At 47.5% G+C, this 22,975-nt stretch overlaps 1 protein-coding gene across 1 annotated transcript in view; it reads right to left on the bottom strand.

The window, feature by feature from the left end:
- Nucleotides 1-22,975, bottom strand: part of SLC44A3 (solute carrier family 44 member 3) — a 347,672-nt gene that overhangs the window by 207,485 nt on the left and 117,212 nt on the right. Inside the window, exons 5-6 of the mRNA XM_063939826.1 lie at nt 20,627-20,763; nt 19,040-19,133 (exon numbers count right to left, since the gene is read on the bottom strand). Coding sequence (XP_063795896.1) covers nt 19,040-19,133; nt 20,627-20,763 — 231 coding nt within the window. The remainder of the gene's footprint in view (nt 1-19,039; nt 19,134-20,626; nt 20,764-22,975) is intronic.

The raw sequence follows: 22,975 nt of genomic DNA, 5'->3' as shown, positions 1-22,975 counted from the left end.
CATTTTTCCCAGAACCCTTGTGCATTGATGCACTGAGACTTGGCTCGGTTTTAGGAGGTTCCTGACTAGCTCGGATAACTCCCTGGCTCTCTCCTCTGGGAGAAACACCTTTTTCTGAACTGTGTCCAGAATCATCCCTAGGAACAGAAGACGAGTCGTCGGAACCAGCTGCGATTTTGGAATATTGAGAATCCAATCGTGCTGTCGCAACACTACCTGAGATAGTGCTACACCGACCTCCAACTGTTCCCAGGATCTTACCCTTATCAGGAGATCGTCCAAGTAAGGGATAACTAAAAACTCCCTTCCTTCGAAGGAGTATCATCATTTCGGCCATTACCTTGGTAAAGACCCGGGGTGCCGTGGACCATCCAAACGGCAGCGTCTGAAACTGATAGTGACAGTTCTGTACCACAAACCTGAGGTACCCTTGGTGAGAAGGGTAAATTTGGACATGAAGGTAAGCATCCTTGATGTCCGGAGACACCATGTAGTCCCCTTCTCTTTAATTTGAACCTCTGTATGTAAGTGTTCAAAGATTTTAGATTTAAAATCGGTCTCACCGAGCCGTCCGGCTTCGGTACCACAACAGTGTGGAGTAATACCCCTTTCCCTGTTGCAGGAGGGGTACCTTAATTATCACCTGCTGGGAATACAGCTTGTGAATGGCTTCCAACACTGCCTCCCTGTCTGCTTGTAAAGCCCCAGCGTCATGCTGAGGGCTTGGCAGAGGCGGGAGAGGGCTTCTGTTCCTGGGAACTGGCTGATTTCTGCAGCCGTTTCCCTCTCCCTCTGTCACGGGGCAGAAATGAGGAACCTTTTGCCCACGTGCCCTTATGGGAACGAAAGGACTGCGCCTGATAATGCGGCGTCTTCTTATGTTGAGAGGCGACCTGGGGTAAAAACGTGGATTTCCCAGCTGTTGCCGTGGCCACCAGGTCTGAAAGACCGACCCCAAATAACTCCTCCCCTTTATAAGGCAATACTTCCATATGCCATTTGGAATCTACATCACCTGACCACTGTCGTGTCCATAACCCTCTTCTGGCAGAAATGGACAGCGCACTTACTCTTGATGCCAGTCGGCAAATATCCCGCTGTGCATCACTCATATATAGAAATGCATCTTTTAAATGCTCTACAGGCAATAATATACTGTCCCTATCTAGGGTATCAATATTTTCAGTCAGGGAATCCGACCACGCCAACCCAGCACTGCACATCCAGGCTGAGGCGATTGCTGGTCGCAGTATAACACCAGTATGTGTGTAAATACATTTTAGGATACCCTCCTGCTTTCTATCAGCAGGATCCTTAAGGGCGGCCATCTCAGGAGAGGGTAGAGCCCTTGTTTTGACAAGCGTGTGAGCGCTTTATCCCCCCTAGGGGGTGTTTCCCAACGCACCCTAACCTCTGGCGGGAAAGGATATATGCCAATAACTTTTTAGAAATTATCAGTTTTTTTATCGGGGGAAACCCACGCTTCATCACACACCTCATTTAATTTCTCAGATTCAGGAAAACTACAGGTAGTTTTTCCTCACTGAACATAATACCCCTATTGGTGGTACTCGTATTATCAGAAATGTGTAAAACATTTTCCATTGCCTCAATCATGTAACGTGTGGCCCTACTGGAAGTCATATTTGTCTCTTCACCGTCGACACTGGAGTCAGTATCCGTGTCGGCGTCTGTATTTGCCATCTGAGGTAACGGGCGCTTTAGAGCCCCTGACGGCCTATGAGACGTCTGGACAGGCACAAGCTGAGTAGCCGGCTGTCTCATGTCAATCACTGTCTTTTGTAAAGAGCTGACACTGTCATGTAATTCCTTCCAGCAGTTCATCCACTCAGGTGTCGACCCCCTAGGGGGTGACATCCCTATTACAGGCAATTTGCTCCGCCTCCACATCATTTTCCTCCTCATACATGTCGACACAAACGTACCGACACACAGCACACACACAGGGAATGCTCTGATAGAGGACAGGACCCCACTAGCCCTTTGGGGAGACAGAGGGAGAGTTTGCCAGCACACACCAGAGCGCTATATATATACAGGGATAACCTTATATAAGTGTTTTTCCCCTTATAGCTGCTGTATTGTTTATACTGCGCCTAATTAGTGCCCCCCTCTCTTTTTTAACCCTTTCTGTAGTGTAGTGACTGCAGGGGAGAGCCAGGGAGCTTCCCTCCAACGGAGCTGTGAGGGAAAATGGCGCCAGTGTGCTGAGGAGATAGGCTCCGCCCCTTTCTCGGCGGCCTTTTCTCCCGTTTTTCAGTGTAATCTGGCAGGGGTTAAAATTCATCCATATAGCCCTGGGGGCTATATGTGATGTATTTTCGCCAGCCAAGGTGTTTTTTATTGCTGCTCAGGGCGCCCCCCCCTAGCGCCCTGCACCCTCAGTGACCGAAGTGTGAAGTGTGCTGAGGAGCAATGGCGCACAGCTGCAGTGCTGTGCGCTACCTTGGTGAAGACAGGATGTCTTCTGCCGCCGATTTTCCGGACCTCTTCTTGCTTCTGGCTCTGTAAGGGGGCCGGCGGCGCGGCTCTGGAACCGGACTCCATGGCTGGGCCTGTGTTCGATCCCTCTGGAGCTAATGGTGTCCAGTAGCCTAAGAAGCCCAATCCACTCTGCACGCAGGTGAGTTCGCTTCTTCTCCCCTTAGTCCCTCGATGCAGTGAGCCTGTTGCCAGCAGGTCTCACTGAAAATAAAAAACCTAAAACTAAACCTTTCACTAAGCAGCTCAGGAGAGCCCCTAGTGTGCACCCTTCTCGTTCGGGCACAAAAATCTAACTGAGGCTTGGAGGAGGGTCATAGGGGGAGGAGCCAGTGCACACCAGGTAGTCCTAAAGCTTTACTTTTGCGCCCAGTCTCCTGCGGAGCCGCTATTCCCCATGGTCCTTACGGAGTTCCCAGCATCCACTAGGACGTCAGAGAAATAAGATTTTAAACCTACCGGTATTTCTCGTAGTCCGTAAAGGATGCTGGGACTCCGTAAGGACCATGGGGAATAGACGGCTCCGCAGGAGACATGGGCACTTTAAGAAAGACTTTAGGCTCTGGGTGTGCACTAGCTCCTCCCTCTATGCCCCTCCTCCAGACCTCAGTTAGAGAAACTGTGCCCAGAGGAGACCGACAGTACAAAGAAAGGATTTTAGGTAATCCAAGGGCAAGATTCATACCAGCCACACCAATCACACCGTATAACTTGAGATATACTATCTAGTTAACAGTATGAAAAACCAATATAGCCTCGGTCCACCACCAATGAAACTATAACATAACCCTTATGTACGCAATAACTATATACAAGCCTTGCAGAAGTAGTCCGTACTTGGGACGGGCGCCCAGCATCCTCTACGGACTACGAGAAAAAGATTTACCGGTAGGTTTAAAATCTTATTTTCTCTAACGTCCTAGAGGATGCTGGGACTCCGTAAGGACCATGGGGATTATACCAAAGCTCCCAAACGGGCGGGAGAGTGCGGATGACTCTGCAGCACTGATTGAGCAAACAGGAGGTCCTCCTCAGCCAGGGTATCAAACTTGTAGAATTTTGCAAAGGTGTTTGAACCCGACCAAGTAGCTGCTCGGCACAACTGTAATGCCGAGACCCCTCGGGCAGCCGCCCAAGAAGAGCCCACCTTCCTAGTGGAATGGGCCTTAACCGATTTTGGTAACGGCAATCCTGCCGTAGAATGCGCCTGCTGAATCGTGTTACAGATCCAGCGAGCAATAGTCTGCTTTGAAGCAGGGCCGCCAACCTTGTTGGCTGCATACAGGACAAACAGTGCCTCTGTTTTTCTGATCCTAGCCGTTCTGGCCACGTAAATCTTCAAAGCCCTGACCACATCAAGGGACTCTGAATCCTCCAAGTCACGTGTAGCCACAGGCCCGACAATAGGCTGGTTCATATGAAATGTTTCTTTGTTTTTGCTGTGGTGCGCTCCCTGGGTTAAGGTGGATATTCTTACTTATCGATCAGTCCATAGGGTCATATATGTTCATCGGCGCTTGGAGATAGACGGATCAATAAATCACAGTCTCCACTTTTCCACAAGACACTTCACCAGTTCCCCAATATAGGGATTTATCAGTCAATGTGTGGGGTTATATAAGTTCATCAGCATTAGGAGATGGACGAACTAACAAATCATAGATTCCTCTTCTCCACAAGACACTTCACCAATTCCACCAACATAGGGGTCCCAAAAAATATAAAGAGAAGGTTCGCATATGGTGAAGTACAGTAATTTTATTTGACAGATGTGCAAATATGCTAAAAACAAATTCTTCAGTGCAAATATGCTACAGGTGATATGGTTATCCAATGTGCAAATAGGCAATACATATAACTCATAAAGTTAGCAGCATATGAATGATAGCAGCATATAAATAATGAAAAAAATGAAAAAAATCCACCACAAATTATGTGGACCTGCGTACCAGATTGTGTGGGGTGTCAGATAGCCAACCCAGAAGCGCATGGAAGGTTACTTCCCGGGATTTGCAGCAACCAAAATAACCACTGCGGATTCTCGGCTGGTTCTTGTTCCCCTCTGGTCATGGAAGGTCCCTCCAATCAATCACCAACGCGTTTCAGCTCCTATAAGTGAGCCTTCCTCAAGGTGTATGCTTCCGGGAACGGCGGTGAACCGCAGGACAAGGTCCGCGGTCCAATGTATGACCATCATACATTACCAGAAACAATCCAGAAGCAGAGCATTCGTTCCCTCCTGGAGAGGGTCATGTTGGGAGGTATAGAGAACTCTTTGGAATACTTTGAGTGACAGAAATATCCGACGTCTCCCTGACAGTGGACCGCGGACCTTGTCCTGCGGTTCACCGCCGTTCCCGGAAGCATACACCTTGAGGAAGGCTCACTTATAGGAGCTGAAACGCGTTGGTAATTGATTGGAGGGACCTTCCATGACCAGAGGGGAACAAGAACCAGCCGAGAATCCGCAGTGGTTATTTTGGTTGCTGCAAATCCCGGGAAGTAACCTTCCATGCGCTTCTGGGTGGGCTATCTGACACCCCACACAATCTGGTACGCAGGTCCACATAATTTGTGGTGGATTTTTTTCATTATTTATATGCTGCTATCATTCATATGCTGCTAACTTTATGAGTTATATGTATTGCCTATTTGCACATTGGATAACCATATCACCTGTAGCATATTTGCACTGAAGAATTTGTTTTTAGCATATTTGCACATCTGTCAAATAAAATTACTGTACTTCACCATATGCGAACCTTCTCTTTATATTTTTTGGGACCCCTATGTTGGTGGAATTGGTGAAGTATCTTGTGGAGAAGAGGAATCTATGATTTGTTAGTTCGTCCATCTCCTAATGCTGATGAACTTATATAACCCCACACATTGACTGATAAATCCCTATATTGGGGAACTGGTGAAGTGTCTTGTGGAAAAGTGGAGACTGTGATTTATTGATCCGTCTATCTCCAAGCGCCGATGAACATATATGACCCTATGGACTGATCGATAAGTAAGAATATCCACCTTAACCCAGGGAGCGCACCACAGCAAAAACAAAGAAACATTTTAAGTTATTTAAGGGACTGAGGTGACCGTCCTGTCTGTTAGGTTGCTGCACCTTTGTATTGAAGCGCCATCTGCACATTTGTTTTTTATACTATGGTTCATATGAAAGGATGAGACCACTTTTGGTAGGAATTGAGGACGAGTCCGCAATTCCGCCCTATCCATATGAAAAACCAGATAGGGGCTTTTATGTGATAAAGCCGCTAATTCCGAAACTCGCCTAGCCGAAGCTAAGGCTAACAACATGACCACCTTCCAAGTGAGATATTTTAACTCCGCCGTTTTGAGTGGTTCAAACCAATGTGACTTAAGGAAACTTAACACCACGTTAAGGTCCCAAGGCGCCACCGGAGGTACAAAAGGAGGCTGAATATGCAGTACTCCCTTCACAAATGTCTGTACTTCAGGAAGAGAGGCCAATTCCTTCTGAAAGAAAATGGATAAGGCCGAAATCTGAACCTGTCACTGACCTAGATTGGGGGTGTTGTGAACTCGGGGATTCTTCCGATGGTTGGGAAGAGAAACCACAACTGGGCCGGAACAGGGGTGACCTGATATAGGATTTCCTCATACAGGACTCTGACAGTAAGGTTTGGTGAAATATTGAAGAGCTTTATTGCAGGAAAAGAGCAACTCAATGTCATATAGCAGAAAGGGAACTTATGAGGGAATGTCCAGGCCTATTGAAGGGTTTGTGAGCAATGTTAAAGATACTGGTGACTGAAGAAGTTGCGAGCGATGTTTTAAAGACACTGATGATTTGAAGAACTTGTAAACGGTGGTTAAAGACACAGATGATTTAAAGAACTGGTGAGCGATGATTAAAGACACGGATGACTTGAAGAACTTGTGAGCAGTGATTTAAGACGCTGATGATTTGCAGAACTTGAGAGCGGTGATTGAGACGCTGATGATTTGTAGAACTTGAGAACGGTGATTAGGGCCCGCAGCCCACGCTGACTCCTAGGAGCACTGGTGACTGGACCGCAGAGAGACACACCAGCCGCAGGGAACGCTGGAACCTATGCAGCGAACTGGCACCTGGAAATGCCGGAGACACTGGAGTACAACTTCAGAGATTCTCGCCGGGAACAAGAGCACTTGCATCCACTTCAGGGGGAAAGACGATACTCAGGCGCTGGATTGGCGGAACAGTCTGATGACGTCACCTGCTCCCCACCCACGTGATGCCGGGTGTCATGGCGGCGCCCCTGCCCTGGAGAACCGCCAGGAGCCGTGCCAGCCAGATGCCGGAGCCCGTGGCCCACCGAAGGCGGAGGCCACAACACAGACCAGCAGGCACGCAGGGGTAAGCGCGGCGAACGCCGCCTCTGGCGTGTGACAGTACCCCCTCCTCCAGGAGTGGCCCCTGGACACTTTCCAGGTTTTGTTGGATGTCTGGAATGGAAGATCCGCACCAGTCGGGGAGCCGTAACTTCAGTAGCCTTGACCCAGCTCCTTTCCTCGGGGCCAAAACCTTTCCATTCCACCAAATACTGTAGATTCTTATGAAGATAGCGAGAGTCAAGAATAGCTTTGATTTCAAAGTCCGTACCATCTTCAGCCTCTGCAGAGGTTGGCCTTGGGGACTTGGAATGAAACCGGTTCAAAATAAGAGGGCGAAGAAGAGAGACATGAAAGGAATCTGGTATCCGGAGAAGGCAATCCCAATTTGCAAACAACTGGATTTAGGACTTGTAACACGGGGTAAGGACCAATGAACCTCGGAGCGAACTTCATAGTGGGCACCTTTAAATGGAGATTGCGGGTAGAGAGCCATACCCTGTCACCAACCTTGTATTGAGGAGCTGCCCGTCGCTTCCTATCCGCAAAGAACTTATAGCGGCCGGAGACTCTCTTGAGGTAAGCATGAACTCGACTCCAGATTTGACTGAAGTGCCGGAGAGTAGAGGCTGCAGCAGGAACTTCTTCCGGAGGACAAATGGGTAATTCTGGAACTTGGGGATGAAATCCATAATTAATAAAAAATGGGGACTCACCAGTCGAAGAGTGGTATAGATGATTATGGGCAAACTCGGCCCAAGGCAACAGCTCAACCCAATCATCTTGCGAGGGGGAGAGATAAACACGGAGAAAAGTCTCTAAATCTTGATTGACGCGTTCAGTTTGCCCATTGGTTTGTGGATGGTAAGCGGATGAAAACTTGAGTTTTATTTGTAAGGCCGTACAGAGGGCTCTCCAGAATCTTGCAGTGAACTGTACCCCCCGGTCAGAGACTATTTCCAGAGGTAACCCGTGCAGGCGGAAGTGTTCCCGGATAAATAATAAGTCCAACTTAGAAGCTGATGGTAACCCGGTCAACGGAACAAAATGTGCCATCTTAGAGAAACGGTCAATAATTACCCAGACGGTGTTATGACCTTTAGAGAGGGGCAGTTCAGTAACAAAGTCCATAGAGATATGGGTCCAAGGCCTCTTAGGAATGGACAATGGGTGCAGCAACCCCGCAGGAGGCAGACGTAGAGTTTTGTGCTGAGCACATTGAGGACACGAGTTGACATAATCTTGAACATCTTTCTTCATAGTGTCCCACCAGTAAGATCTTCGTAGAAATTCCCACATCTTTTTAACTCCAGGATGACCGGAAAACTTGGAAATGTGAGCCCACTGCAACAATCTTGGTCGAAATTTAGCTGGCACAGACATTCTTCCAGGAGGAGGGCCCAACGCGGTGGGAGCCGCTGAAATAGAAACTGGACTGAGAATCAAAGCCTTTTCAACGGAATTCTCCTCATCCGTAGCCGTTAAGGAACGGGATAGGGCATCAGCCTTGGTGTTAAAAGTTCCAGCCCGGTACTTAATAACAAACGAAAATCGGGCAAAGAAGAGCGCCCATCTAGCTTGACGGGGATTCAAGCACTGGGCCGTCTTGAGATACAGCAAATTCTTGTGATCAGTGAAAATCGTAATTAGGTGTTTAGCACCTTCCAAAAGATATCTCCATTCTTCCAAGGCAGATTTTATTGCCAAAAGCTCTTTGTCTCCAATGGTGTAATTTCGTTCAGCAGGAGAGAACTTGCGAGAATGGAAACCACATGGATGTAACTTCCCATCTGGAGCGTACTGCAAAAGCACGGCACCAATGCCTACCGTAGAAGCATCAACCTCCAAAAAGAATGGTTTTAAAAAATCTGGTTGTTGAAGTACCGGAGCGGTCATAAAGGCTGCCTTCAACTGAGCGAACGCTACAGCTTCAGAGGACCAATGGCTTGGGTCAGACCCCTTCTTGGTTAGGGCAGTAATAGGTGCCACAATGGTAGAGAAACCCTTTATGAATTTCCAGTAATAATTTGCAAACCCCAGAAATCGTTGCACCGCTTTCAAGGAAAGAGGCTGAGTCCAGTCCCGAATGGCAGAGAGTTTCTCCGGATCCATACGAAGCTCCATGCCCGAAATGATGTAACCCAGAAATGGAATAGGAGGGACCTCAAAGGTACACTTGGAAATCTTGCCGTATAGATGGTTCTCTCGCAATCGAAGAAGTACCTCTTTAACCTGTACTCTGTGCTCAGTGAGATTCTTAGAAAATATCAGAATGTCATCCAAATATACCACTACATTTAGGTATAACATATCCCGAAAGATTTCATTAATGAATCCCTGGAAGACGGCGGGGGCATTGCTGAGGCCGAACGGCATTACCATATACTCATAATGCCCGTCCCTAGTATTGAAGGCCGTCTTCCATTCGTCCCCCTGTCGGATACGTATCAAATTATAAGCTCCCCTTAAATCGAGCTTGGTGAAGACTCGGGCTCCGCGAACTCTATCAAAAAGCTCCGTGATGAGCGGCAAAGGATACTTATTCTTAATGGTGACATCATTCAGACCACGATAGTCGATACATGGCCTCAGGCCTCCGTCCTTTTTCTTCACAAAAAAGAAACCTGCTCCCGCCGGGGAAGTAGAGGGGCGGTTGAATCCTTTCTGCAGATTAGACTTGATATATTCCGACATAGCTTGAGTCTCGGGTACTGATAAAGGATAAGTGCGACCCCGAGGTGGCATTTTCCCCGGAATGAGCTCAATAGGACAGTCCCAGGGTCTATGCGGTGGTAACTGATCGGCCGCCTGTTCCGAGAACACATCTGAAAACTCCCGATAAGCCTCTGGAATAAGCCCTTCATCCGACTTGGAAGATACACGGAGCGGGTAGACAGGAGTGAGACAATTTGAATGACAAAATGGACTCCAAGAAATTATCTGTGTCGACCTCCAGTCGACGTGAGGGTTGTGAAGCTTGAGCCAAGGAAGACCAAGAACGAGATCGTGAGGCATCTCCCGAATCACAAGGAACTCCAGATGTTCTTGATGCAAAGCTCCCACTTGCAGCTTGATTGGCATTGTACAACTTGAAATCAGACCATTAGAAATTTGGGTACCATTGATAGCAGTCAACGTAATAGGTTGTTCGACCGACCGTAACTGAAAACCCAGATTCTCGGCACAGGAAAGGGAAATAAAATTCCCTGCAGCCCCTGAGTCCAACAGTGCCTTAATGGTTTTGACTACTGACTCAGAAAACAGAGACACGGAGAGTAAACAGTCCACTGCCGGAGAAGATTTAGAAGAAACCCCTAGCTCGACTTCTCCAGAACAAGCTAGGACTGCCCGTTTCCCGGGCGAGACTTGCAAAACTTGAGAAAATGATCCGCAGCTCCACAGTAGAGGCAGAGTCTACCCTCACGACAATGCTGACGTTCTTCTGGGGACAGCCGAGACCGATTACTCTGCATGGGTTCGTCTGGACTCGGAATAACCGTTTGCTTAGACGGAAGAGATCGGAATCTTGACCGATCTGACCGACTACGTTCACCACCTTGTTCCTGCATGCGAAGATCCACCTTTACACAGAGTGAGATCAACTGTTCCAAGGAATCTGGCAGATCTCTAGTGATCAACTCGTCCTTTAAACGATCAACGAGCCCATTCCAAAAAGCAGCACGAAGGGCATCATTATTCCAGCACAGTTCTGAAGCTATGGTTTGAAAATGAATCACATACTGTCCCACTGAACGAGAGCCTTGTCGGACACGGAGCAAGTCAGCAGAGGCAGCGGTCGTCCTGCCGGGCTCATCAAAGATCCTTCGGAATGACGTGATGAAGTTAGTATAACTAGAAACCTACGGATCTGATCGCTCCCATAACGGTGACACCCACTCCAACGCTGAACACTCAAGCAAAGAGATAATGTATGCCACTTTAGACCGATCAGTAGGAAAGTTATGTGAAAGGAGTTTGAAATGTACCTCACACTGATTGAGGAAACCACGGCAATTCTTTGGATTCCCGTTATAACGAGGAGGAGTAGGAAGCTGAAGGCGTGACCTGGTTCCAAACAAGGACGGAACATTGCTAGAGACAACCACTGGAGCGGATACTGGAACTGGAGCTGGAACCACTGAAGCCAGAGAAGTCTGGATTTGATCCAGCCGGCCAGATAATTCCTGGAGATAATGCATCACCTGATTCTGTGCTGCTTCCTGACTCTGTACTTGGGAAAGCAGGTCCTGCATGGTGCTTGCCTTTGGGTTCCGATTCCCCGGGTCCATGGGTCCTGAGTATACTGTCACTGACCTAGATTGGGGGTGTTGTGAACTCGGGGATTCTTCCGATGGTTGGGAAGAGAAACCACAACTGGGCCGGAACAGGGGTGACCTGATATAGGATTTCCTCATACAGGACTCTGACAGTATGGTTTGGTGAAATATTGAAGAGCTTTATTGCAGGAAAAGAGCAACTCAATGTCTTATAGCAGAAAGGGAACTTATGAGGGAATGTCCAGGCCTATTGAAGGGTTTGTGAGCAATGTTAAAGATACTGGTGACTGAAGAAGTTGCGAGCGATGTTTTAAAGACACTGATGATTTGAAGAACTTGTAAACGGTGGTTAAAGACACAGATGATTTAAAGAACTGGTGAGCATTGATTAAAGACACGGATGACTTGAAGAACTTGTGAGCAGTGATTTAAGACGCTGATGATTTGAAGAACTTGAGAACGGTGATTAAGACGCTGGTGATTTTAATAACTTGAGTGCAGTGGTTTAAGACGCTGATGATTTGTAGAACTTGAGAACGGTGATTGAGACGCTGATGATTTGAAGAACTTTAGTGCAGAGGTTTAAGACGCTGATGATTTGCAGAACTTGAGAAAGGTGATTAGGGCCTGCAGCCCACGCTGACTCCTAGGAGCACTGGTGACTGGACCGCAGAGAGACACACCAGCCGCTGGGGAAACTGGAACCTATGCAGCGAACTGGCACCTGGAAATGCCGGAGACACTGGAGTACAACTTCAGAGGTTCTCGCCGGGAACAAGAGCGCTGGCATCCACTTCAGGGGAAAAGACAATACTCAGGCGCCGAGGCTCTGTCCGGCGTCTGACTTTGAATCTCCCGCCACCGCTAGATTGGCGGAACAGTCTAATGACGTCACCTGCTCCCCGCCCACGTGATGCCGGGTGTCATGGCGGCGCCCCTGCCCTGGAGAACCGCCGGGAGCAGCGCCAGCCAGACGCCGGAGCCCGTGGCCCACCGAAGGCGGAGACCGCAACACAGACCAGCAGGCACGCAGGGGTAAGCGCGGCGAACGCCGCCTATGGCGTGTGACAGAACCTTAATGGGGCCTAATTTTAGGCCCAAATTCACTCCAGTTTGTAGTAAGTGAAGGAGACGGCCCAGCTGGAATTCTTCCGTAGGAGCATTCCTGGCCTCACACCAAGAAACATATTTTCGCCATATTCGGTGATAATGTTTTGATGTCACGTCCTTTCTAGCCTTTATTAGTGTAGGAATGACCTCATCCGGAATACCTTTTTTTGCTAGGATCCGGCGTTCAACCGCCATGCCGTCAAACGCAGCCGCGGTAAGTCCTGGAACAGACAGGGCCCCTGTTGCAGCAGGTCCTGTCTTAGAGGAAGAGGCCACGGATCTTCTGTGAGCAACTCCTGCAGCTCCGGATACCAGGTCCTTCGTGGCCAATCTGGAACAATGAGGATTGTTCTCACTCCTCTTTGTCTTATTATTCTCAACACCTTGGGTATGAGAGGAAGAGGAGGAAATACATAGACCGACCGGTACACCCACGGTGTCACCAGGGCGTCCACAGCTACCGCCTGAGGATCTCTTGACCTGGCGCAATACCTTTTTAGCTTTTTGTTGAGACGGGACGCCATCATGTCTATTTGGGGCAGTCCCCACCGACTTGCGATCTGCTTCAAGACTTCCTGATGAAGCCCCCACTCTCCCGGATGCAGATTGTGTCTGCTGAGGAAGTCTGCTTCCCAATTGTCCACTCCCGGAATGAACACTGCTGACAGTGCGCTGACATGATTCTCCGCCCAGCGAAGAATCCTGGTGGCTTCCGCCATTGCCACCCTGATCCTTGTGCCACCTTGGCGGTTTACATGAGCCACTGCAGTGACATTGTCTGACTGAATCAGAACTGGTTTGTCGCAAAGTAATGCCTCCGCTTGACGTAGGGCGTTGTATATGGCCCTCAACTCCAGGACGTTGATGTGGAGACAAGTCTCTAGACTTGACCAAAGACCTTGGAAATTTCTTTCCTGTGTTACTGCTCCCCAACCTCGGAGGCTTGCGTCCATGGTCACCAGGATCCAGTCCTGAATGCCGAACCTGCGGCCCTCTAGGAGGTGAGCACTCTGCAGCCACCACAGGAGAGATACCCTGGCTCTGGGGGACAGGGTGATCCGCCAATGCATATGTAGATGTGACCCGCACAACTTGTCCAGCAGGTCCCATTGGAAGGTTCTCGCATGGAACCTGCCGAAGGGAATGGCTTCGTATGATGCCACCATTTTCCCCAGGACTCGAGTGCAGTGATGCACTGACACCTGTTTTGGCTTCAATAGGTTCCTGACCAGAGTCATGAGTTCCTGAGCTTTTTCCGTCGGAAGAAAAACCCTTTTCTGGTCTGTGTCCAGAATTAAGCCCAAGAAGGTCAGACGCGTCGTAGGAACCAGCTGCGACTTCTGGATATTGAGAATCCAGACGTGTTGCTGTAACACCTTCAATGAAAGTGACACGCTGTCCAGTAACTTCTCCCGAGATCTCGCTTTTATGAGGAGATCGTCCAAGTATGGGATAATTGTGACACCTCGCTTGCGCAGGAGCACCATCATTTCCGCCAGTACCTTGGTGAAAATCCTCGGGGCCGTGGAAAGCCCAAACGGCAACGTCTGAAATTGGTAATGACAATCCTGTACAGCAAATCTCAGGAACGCCTGATGAGGTGGAAATATTGGAACATGAAGGTACGCATCCTTTATGTCTAGGGAAACCCTTCCAGGCTGGCGATGACCGCTCTGAGCGACTCCATCTTGAGCTTGAACTTTTTCAAGTATAGGCTCAGGGATTTTAAATTCAAAATGGGTCTGACCGAACCGTCCGGTTTCGGGACCACAAACAGGGTTGAGTAATATCCCCTCCCCTGTTGCAGTAGGGGAACCTTGACCACTACTTGTTGAAGATACAATTTTTTAATTGCATTTAACACTAACTCCCTCTCTGAGGGAGAAGCTGGCAGAGCCGATTTGAAAAACCGGCGAGGGGGGACCTCTTCGAATTCCAGCTTGTATCCCTGAGAAACAATTTCTATTGCCCAGGGATCCACCTGTGAGAGAACCCAGATGTGGCTGAAAAGTCGAAGACGTGCCCCCACTGGAGCGGACTCCCTCCGGGGAGCCCCAGCGTCATGCGGTGGATTTTGCAGAGGCCGGGGAGGACTTCTGTTCCTGGGAACTAGCTGTGTGCAGCTTTTTTCCTCTGCCCTTACCTCTGGCAAGAAAGGAGGATCCACGTACTTTTTTGCTTTTATTCGAACAAAAGGACTGCATTTGATAATGAGGCGCTTTCTTAGGCTGTGAGGGAACATAAGGCAAGAAATTCGATTTACCTGCCGTAGCTGTGGAGACGAGGTCCGAGAGGCCTTCTCCAAATAACTCCTCACCTTTGTAAGGCAAAAACTCCATATGCCTCTTCGAGTCGGCATCCCCCGTCCACTGTCGGGTCCATAAGACTCGCCTAGCGGAAACAGACATAGCGTTTATTCTGGAACTTAGTAAACAAACATCTCTTTGAGCATCCCTCATATATAATACAGCATCTTTTATATGCCCTAGGGTCATTAAAATGGTATCCTTATCTAGGGTCTCAATCTCCGCTGATAAGGAAACAGTCCATGCAGCCACAGCACTACAAACCCAGGCCGACGCCATTGCCGGTCTAAGTATTGTACCAGCATGTGTGTAAATAGACTTCATGGTAACCTCCTGCTTGCGATCAGCAGCATCCTTGAGGGTAGCCGTATCTTGGGATGGCAGCGCTATCTTTTTTGATAAGCGTGTCAATGCCTTGTCCACCTTAGGAGAGGATTCCCATCGTATCCTATCCTTTTGCGGGAAAGGATACGCCATAAGAATCCTTTTGGGAACCTGCAGTCTCTTGTCTGGGGTTTCCCAAGCCTTTTCGCATAATTCGTTCAGCTCATACGAGGATGGAAAGGTGACCTCAGGCTTTTTCTCTTTATACGTGTACCCTCGTATCAGGGACAGGGGGTTCCTCTGTGATATGCAAAACCTCTTTTATTGCAATAATCATATATCGAATACCCTTAGCCACTTTTGGCTGTAATTTTGCATCATCGTAGTCGACACTGGAGTCTGAATCCGTGTCGGTATCTGTGTCAACTATTTGGGATAGTGTACGCTTCTGAGACCCCGAAGGACTCGGCGACATTGGGACAGGCATGGTTTGACTTCATGACTGTTCCCTAGCTTCAGCTTTGTCTAATCTTTTGTGCAATAAATTCACATTAGCACTTAAGACATTCCACATATCCATCCAGTCAGGTGTCGGCGCTGCCAACGGAGACCTTGCATTCATACACTCCCCCTCCTCCTTAGGTGAGCCTTCAACCTCATACATGTCGACACACGCGTACCAACACACCCCACACACAGGGAAGCTCTTTTCTGAAGACAGGTTCCCCACCAGGCCCTTTGGAGAGACAGAGAGAGAGTATGCCAGCACACACCCCAGTGCTATATGACCCAGGAAAAAACACAATGTTTTACCCAGTAGCGCTGTTATAACTTTATACACGCCAATTATGTGCCCCCCCCCCCTCTTGAAAAACCCACTGTCACCGTCAGTAAGCAGGGGAGAGTCCGGGGAGCTTCCTCTCAGCGCTGTGCTGTGGAGAAAATGGTGCTGGTGAGTGCTGAGGAAGAAGCCCCGCCCCAGTTGTACGTGTATATATATGCTTTTGCCATAGGAGAGGTTTATACTGCTGCCCAGGGCGCCCCCCCTGCGCCCTGCACCCTTACAGTGACCGGAGTGTGTGAGGTGAACGGGAGCAATGGCGCAAAGCTTCACCGCTGTGCGTTACCTCTATGAAGATCAGACGTCTTCTGCCGCCTCTGAAGTCTTCTTTCTTCTCATACTCACCCGGCTTCTATCTTCTGGCTCTGCGAGGAGGACGGCGGCACAGCTCTGAGACGGACGGCGAGGATGAAACCTGCGTACCAATCCCTCTGGAGCTAATGGTGTCCAGTAGCCTAAGAAACAGGACCTTGAAACTCAGAGAAGTGGGGCTGTTTCTCTCTCCTCAGTCCCTCGATGCAGGGAGTTTGTTGCCAGCAGGCTCCCTGAAAATAACAAACCTAACCAAAATACTTTCTTACAGGAAACTCAGGAGAGCTCCCTGCAGTGCACCCATCTCCTCTGGGCACAGTATCAAACTGAGGTCTGGAGGAGGGGCATAGAGGGAGGAGCCAGTGCACACCCAGAGCCTAAAGTCTTTCTTAAAGTGCCCATGTCTCCTGCGGAGCCCGTCTATTCCCCATGGTCCTTACGGAGTCCCAGCATCCTCTAGGACGTTAGAGAAAAAGAATTAATGGTATTGATGTTAGAATGATAGCAGCTTGAAAGTTGTCAAAGCAGTCTCAGCACAGGGGTTAAGATATTATGTTTGTGCATCCGCAGCTAGCTACAGTATCTTCAGCATTCTTACATGTGCTCCAGGCCAGAACATTTCTAAAAGGGTCACACTATATGCAATACCACAGCTACTGTAGCAATTGGCACAGTACAGTAGGTTTTAATATTAGCCCAAAGTGGTACTGAACAATGGTGGTCATTCCGAGTTGTTCGCTCGCTAGCTGCTTTTAGCAGCATTGCACACGCTAGGCCGCCGCCCTCTGGGAGTGTATCTTGGCTTAGCAGAATAGCGAACGAAAGATTAGCAGAGCTGCTAATAAATAATTCTGTGCAGTTTCTGAGTAGCTCCAGACCTAGTCACAGATTGCGATCAGCTCGGTCCGTTTAGTTCCTGGTTTGACGTCACAAACACGCCCTGCGTTCGGCCAACCACTCCCCCGTTTCTCCAGACACTCCCGTGTTTTTCCCTGACACGCCTGCGTTTTTTTAGCACACTCCCGGAAAACGCTCAGTTACCACCCAAAAATGCCCCTTTCCTGTCAACTGACTGAAAAAGCGCAGCAGGATCCACAGCAAATCTGCTAAGTTTTTAGTTAAATAACTAAGCGCATGTGCCCTGCGTGCCTTGCGCATGCGCAATTAGCAACAAATCGCAGCATAGCGAAAATCGGCAACGAGCGAACAACTCGGAATGACCCCCAATAATGGGTATACATAATAATAACGTTGACTCAATAAAACATTAGTTCATGCTATCAAAAAACATTATATATAAAAGTTTCCAGATATGGTTTGGTATTAACAAGATTTATTAATAAGATGCACATAAACTGCATTGATTCAATATAAAAAGTTTTTTCAATACAAAATAGAAATGCAAATGTTCATATGGTACATGGGACCCCTCAAGGGTTTAGGACATATAAAGTCAGAGTCTATGCCAGTCAAAAGGATAATTTATGTTTTAATAGTCCTGGAAATATTACCCAGTCAACGTTATAATAATATATATCCATTATTGTTTAATACCACATTGGGCTAATACTGCAACATACTGTTCAGCGCTCTTCACCTTTTTATCCAATGGTTCTGCTGTATATGTTGGAGGCTGACTCTCCTTGAACTAGCAGCACCATTCTGTTCTATTTCTTTCTATTGCTTATGTACGTTTGGATGATCACCACTATCGGCTTGTGTGTGATGTCAGCTTGCAAACAAGCTAAGAAGTTATAATTAAGCCACATTACCTTGCCACCCAGCCTGAAAGGCAAATGATTCAGTATGTAACCAAACGGAAAGATGTTTCTGTCAGTGTAAAGTGGCTGAATGGTTGAGTGTGTAACTATGCTAAGAGGTGATATAACTGATGACATGCCTGCATAGACCTGCATGGTTATTTCTGAATATATTTCCTCTGTTCATCTCTGTACCACAAAAGCCATAAGTGTTAAACATTATTAGATAGTAAGTAACATGACCACACTAGAATAATCATGCACTATAGCGTAATATCATGGAACATTTACGGTCAATTAATTATATGTTACAAGGAACAAGAGAGTATTTATTTCTAACATGGAAAACAGATAATCTAATATTATATTATATTACTACATAAACACTAGGACTATATGTTTTCAACTTAATAATTGAGTAGAGACACGGCACACTACATATACATTTTATATATATATATATATATATATATATATATATATATATATATTTACAGTATACACATATATACACACATATATACAGGCAAATGGAGAGAGGCGGCACTCAGGAGACTGTAAACAGTATAAGTATCACCTAAACATAGTTTTTAATATGACATATTAAACAGTCTGTTTTGGTGATACTTAAACTCTTTACAGTCTCCTGAGTGCCGCCTCTCTCCATTTGCCTGCATACATAGGGGTACAATACCCTTAAGGAGGGCACCGGAGCACAGTCATACCTGCATTGGTCATTGGAGTGCCGGGGCGTTTGGATCTTATACCTATATATATATATATATATATATACATACACACACACACACACATACATACACACATGTACACTCACATTTTAAAGCAGTTGGTGTTTATATGTGACCCCACTGTCTAGATCTAAGTACGTCTCTCTTCTGCTTCGTTGCCTTTGTTTCTTTTTTATTTCACTCTTGAAGTGTGGTTACCCTACACTAGCTGGGTTCAGTTTTATGTACAAGGCACGATTTATTCTAATTTCTGGCACATGCGTAATTTAGAGAAATAACACTATTACTACTTAATTACGTAAATATTCTACTAGCCTCACACTTCACTATTCACATGAGTCCTGGGTGGGGATAGGACCCCAATTTAGTACCTTAAATACTACAGCAGGCAGTAGAATAGTCACGAATATTGGTTCAGCTGACAAAAATGGTTGCTTCCATAGTGTGAGTTGAACCGTGTGCTTTCTGTATTATGGCATCAGGAAAAGGAGTAAGACCTCACCTCGGCGGCACTGGAAGCACAGGACACCACTCTGACGCCTTCGGATGGTTTGTGTACTCTGTGTAGTTCATCTTATATACACAGAGCTGGGAGCCTGGAACACAAGAGAGGACAAATTAAATGATACAATAAGGAAATGATAAACTCCCTGTCTCTTGGCTGACATTTGGGATTAAAAATTCCCCTGCAGAAATTTAAAAACACAACTGAAAAATGTACTAATCTAGGTCGTCACCCATTAGGTCGACACCCATTGGTCGACAGTGGACAGGTCGACATCAGAAATAGGTAGACGCGGCCATTCGGTCGACATGAGTTTTTCACAATTTTTTTTTTTTTTTGGGGGGGCGGCTTACATACTTTACGATCTACGTGGACTACGATTGGGAACGGTAACCGCGAGCCATGCAAGGGGACGCGGTACACTAACTGGGGTTCCCGGTCACTTGACGGGAAAAAACGCCACCATAAAAAACTCATGTCGACCTTTTTTTATATCGACCTTGTTCATGTCGACCTACCCACTGTCGACCTAATTGCTGTCGACCCCGAGTCCCATACCCATTTTGGACACCTAAATTTAGAGAAACAGATAGACTGAATATTATTAGGTTAAATACAGAATAATTACACCACTGTTATGGAAATTAAGTTTATTGATATCTGAAGTCATTACTTTAATATCTTCTAATGATCTCCACTTAATTTTGCAGAGCTAAATTCAGTATACTGGCCAATTGCTGGGAAAATACTCTTCAGGGGGTACATTTACTTAGCGTAGCATCTGTAAAGCCACAGTTTTTTTGGTGTTTTTTCTGGAAGTTTTCAAAACACCAACAAAACTGCTAAACAGTAAATTCAATGGTTTAGAATGTGCAGGGGTTCCAAACTCCACGCAAAACCGCCGTTTAGTAAATTCATAACTATTTTAGTTAACTTTTATTAATCCCCATACATGCCTACATTTACCTTCTCCCATCCTGGAGGGGAGAAGCAGCTGATCATTAATAGGTGTAAAGAAAGCACCTTCTTGTCATTAGTCCCAGGAACTCCTGAAAGTGTAGGTGACCCTCCCGCATTCCAGCCACTTCCTGTGAAATGGGCGTATCTATGAAGAGGGGCAGGGCCAAAATGGCACAATTTGCATAGAATCGTTAGCAGTGTCATGCCCCGTGCATTGCCTATGCCCAGTTCGGGGCCCTTAGTATATGCTGCATGGTCAGAGGGACATGGGTGTGCCTCCTCGACTATCCGCCCATGTCCCTAGAGAGGCCTGGGCTTGGGTACACTGTATTCACCTCACTCCTATTTCAATACCCCTAATTACATGGTGAGCCATCAACAGATAAGATGGGATCTAGTAATAGCAATAGAATGGGGCTTGCCACACCATATTGAGTGCCCTCAATAGCAGCTGCATGCCAATGCAAAGAGGGGGCATGGTCACACCATCGGAGGGCCATGGTTACGCCAATGCTGCACTCCTGTCCCCCAGAGTGGTCCAGAAAGTGTGTGCCTACCCTCTCATCAGCACCCCCTGGATGTATGTGCACAGTGAATAAATGATATTTCATTTTACAAACTTACCGTTATTCTTTGCAAACAGCTCTAAGGCTTGCAGAGACGTTAGCTGCTCCTGAGGACAGCTCGATACACACAAAGCAAGAGAATTGACTTTGAGGTCTTTGAACTCCAAGTTGCATGAATTCAAAAAGAAAACATGTCTGCGAAAAAACAAACAAACAGGATTTTAATACCTAACGGTAAATCCTTTTCTCCTAGTCTGTAGAGGATGCTGGGGTCCACTTCATGACCATGGGGTAGAGACGGTTCCGCAGGAGCCATGGGCACTCTTAATTCTTTTCAATGGGTGTGAACTGGCTCCTCCCTCTATGCCCCTCCTCCAGACCTCAGTTATAGGAACTGTGCCCAGGGAGACGGACATCTCGAGGAAAGGATTTACTTTAAACTAGTGGTGAGATACATACCAGCTCACACCTCAACCATGCCGCACAACATGGCATTCAACATAACACATGCCAACAGGCATGAACTAATTACAGCAACATGCTGAAACTAATATAACACAACTTGTGTACTCTAATAACAAAACTGCAGGTAAAGTACGCACTGGGATGGGCGCCCAGCATCCTCTATGGACTAGGAGAAAATAAGAATTTACTCACCGGTAATTCTATTTCTCGTAGTCCGTAGTTGATGCTGGGAACTCCGTAAGGACCATGGGGAATAGACGGGCTCCGCAGGAGACTGGGCACTCTTAAAAGAAAGATTAGGTACTATATCTGGTGTGCACTGGCTCCTCCCTCTATGCCCCTCCTCCAGACCTCAGTTAGGGAAACTGTGCCCGGAAGAGCTGACATTACCAGGAAAGGATTTGGAATCCAGGGTAAGACTCATACCAGCCACACCAATCACACTGTACAACTCGTGATAACCATACCCAGTTAACAGTATGAACAACAACTGAGCCTCAGTAACAGATGGCTCATAACAATAACCCTTTAGTTAAGCAATAACTATATACATGTATTGCAGAGAGTCCGCACTTGGGACGGGCGCCCAGCATTCACTACGGACTACGAGAAATAGAATTACCGGTGAGTAAATTCTTATTTTCTCTGACGTCCTAGTGGATGCTGGGAACTCCGTAAGGACCATGGGGATTATACCAAAGCTCCCAAACGGGCGGGAGAGTGCGGATGACTCTGCAGCACCGAATGAGCAAAGGCAAGGTCCTCCTCAGCCAGGGTATCAAACTTGTAGAACTTAGCAAATGTGTTTGAACCCGACCAAGTAGCAGCTCGGCAAAGCTGTAAAGCCGAGACCCCTCGGGCAGCCGCCCAAGAAGAGCCCACCTTCCTTGTGGAATAGGCTTTTACTGATTTAGGATGCGGCAATCCTGCCGCAGAATGAGCTTGCTGAATCGTGCTACAGATCCAGCGCGCAATAGTTTGCTTTGAAGCAGGAGCACCCAGCTTGTTGGGCGCATGCAGGATAAACAGCGAGTCAGTTTTCCTGACTCCAGCCGTCCTGGCTATATATATTTTCAAAGCCCTGACTACATCTAGTAACTTGGAGTCCTCCAAGTCCCTAGTAGCCGCAGGCACCACAATAGGTTGGTTCAAATGAAACGCCGATACCACCTTAGGGAGAAATTGGGGACGAGTCCTCAATTCTGCCCTGTCCATATGGAAGATCAGATAAGGGCTTTTACACGACAAAGCCGCCAATTCTGACACACGCCTAGCCGAAGCTAAGGCCAATAGCATGACCACTTTCCACGTGAGATATTTCTCTGACGTCCTAGTGGATGCTGGGAACTCCGTAAGGACCATGGGGAATAGCGGCTCCGCAGGAGACTGGGCACAAAAAGTAAAAGCTTTAGACTAGCTGGTGTGCACTGGCTCCTCCCCCTATGACCCTCCTCCAAGCCTCAGTTAGATTTTTGTGCCCGAACGAGAAAGGTGCAAGCTAGGTGGCTCTCCTGAGCTGCTTAGAAGTAAAAGTTTAAAAAGACTGCACCATGCAGCCTCTTCCCAGGAGCAGAAGCCCTCCCCCGCTTCTGCCAAGTCCTCAGCATGACGCTGGGGCTCTGCAAGCAGACTCGGGCACAGTGGGGGGCCGTCTCAAGAATTTCAGCGCGCAGTGGGCTCACTCGCAAGTGGACCCCTGGATCCTGCAGGTAGTATCACAGGGGTACAAATTGGAATTCGAGACGTCTCCCCCTCGCCGGTTCCTGAAGTCTGCTCTACCAACGTCTCCCTCCGACAGGGAGGCAGTATTGGAAGCTATTCACAAGCTGTATTCCCAGCAGGTGATAATCAAGGTACCCCTCCTACAACAGGGAAAGGGGTATTATTCCACGCTGTTTGTGGTACCGAAGCCGGACGGCTCGGTGAGACCAATTTTAAATCT

This window comes from Pseudophryne corroboree, chromosome 9, assembly GCF_028390025.1.
Source record: "Pseudophryne corroboree isolate aPseCor3 chromosome 9, aPseCor3.hap2, whole genome shotgun sequence".
NCBI lineage: Eukaryota > Metazoa > Chordata > Amphibia > Anura > Myobatrachidae > Pseudophryne > Pseudophryne corroboree.
This window is presented reverse-complemented; position numbering and strand designations above follow the sequence as displayed.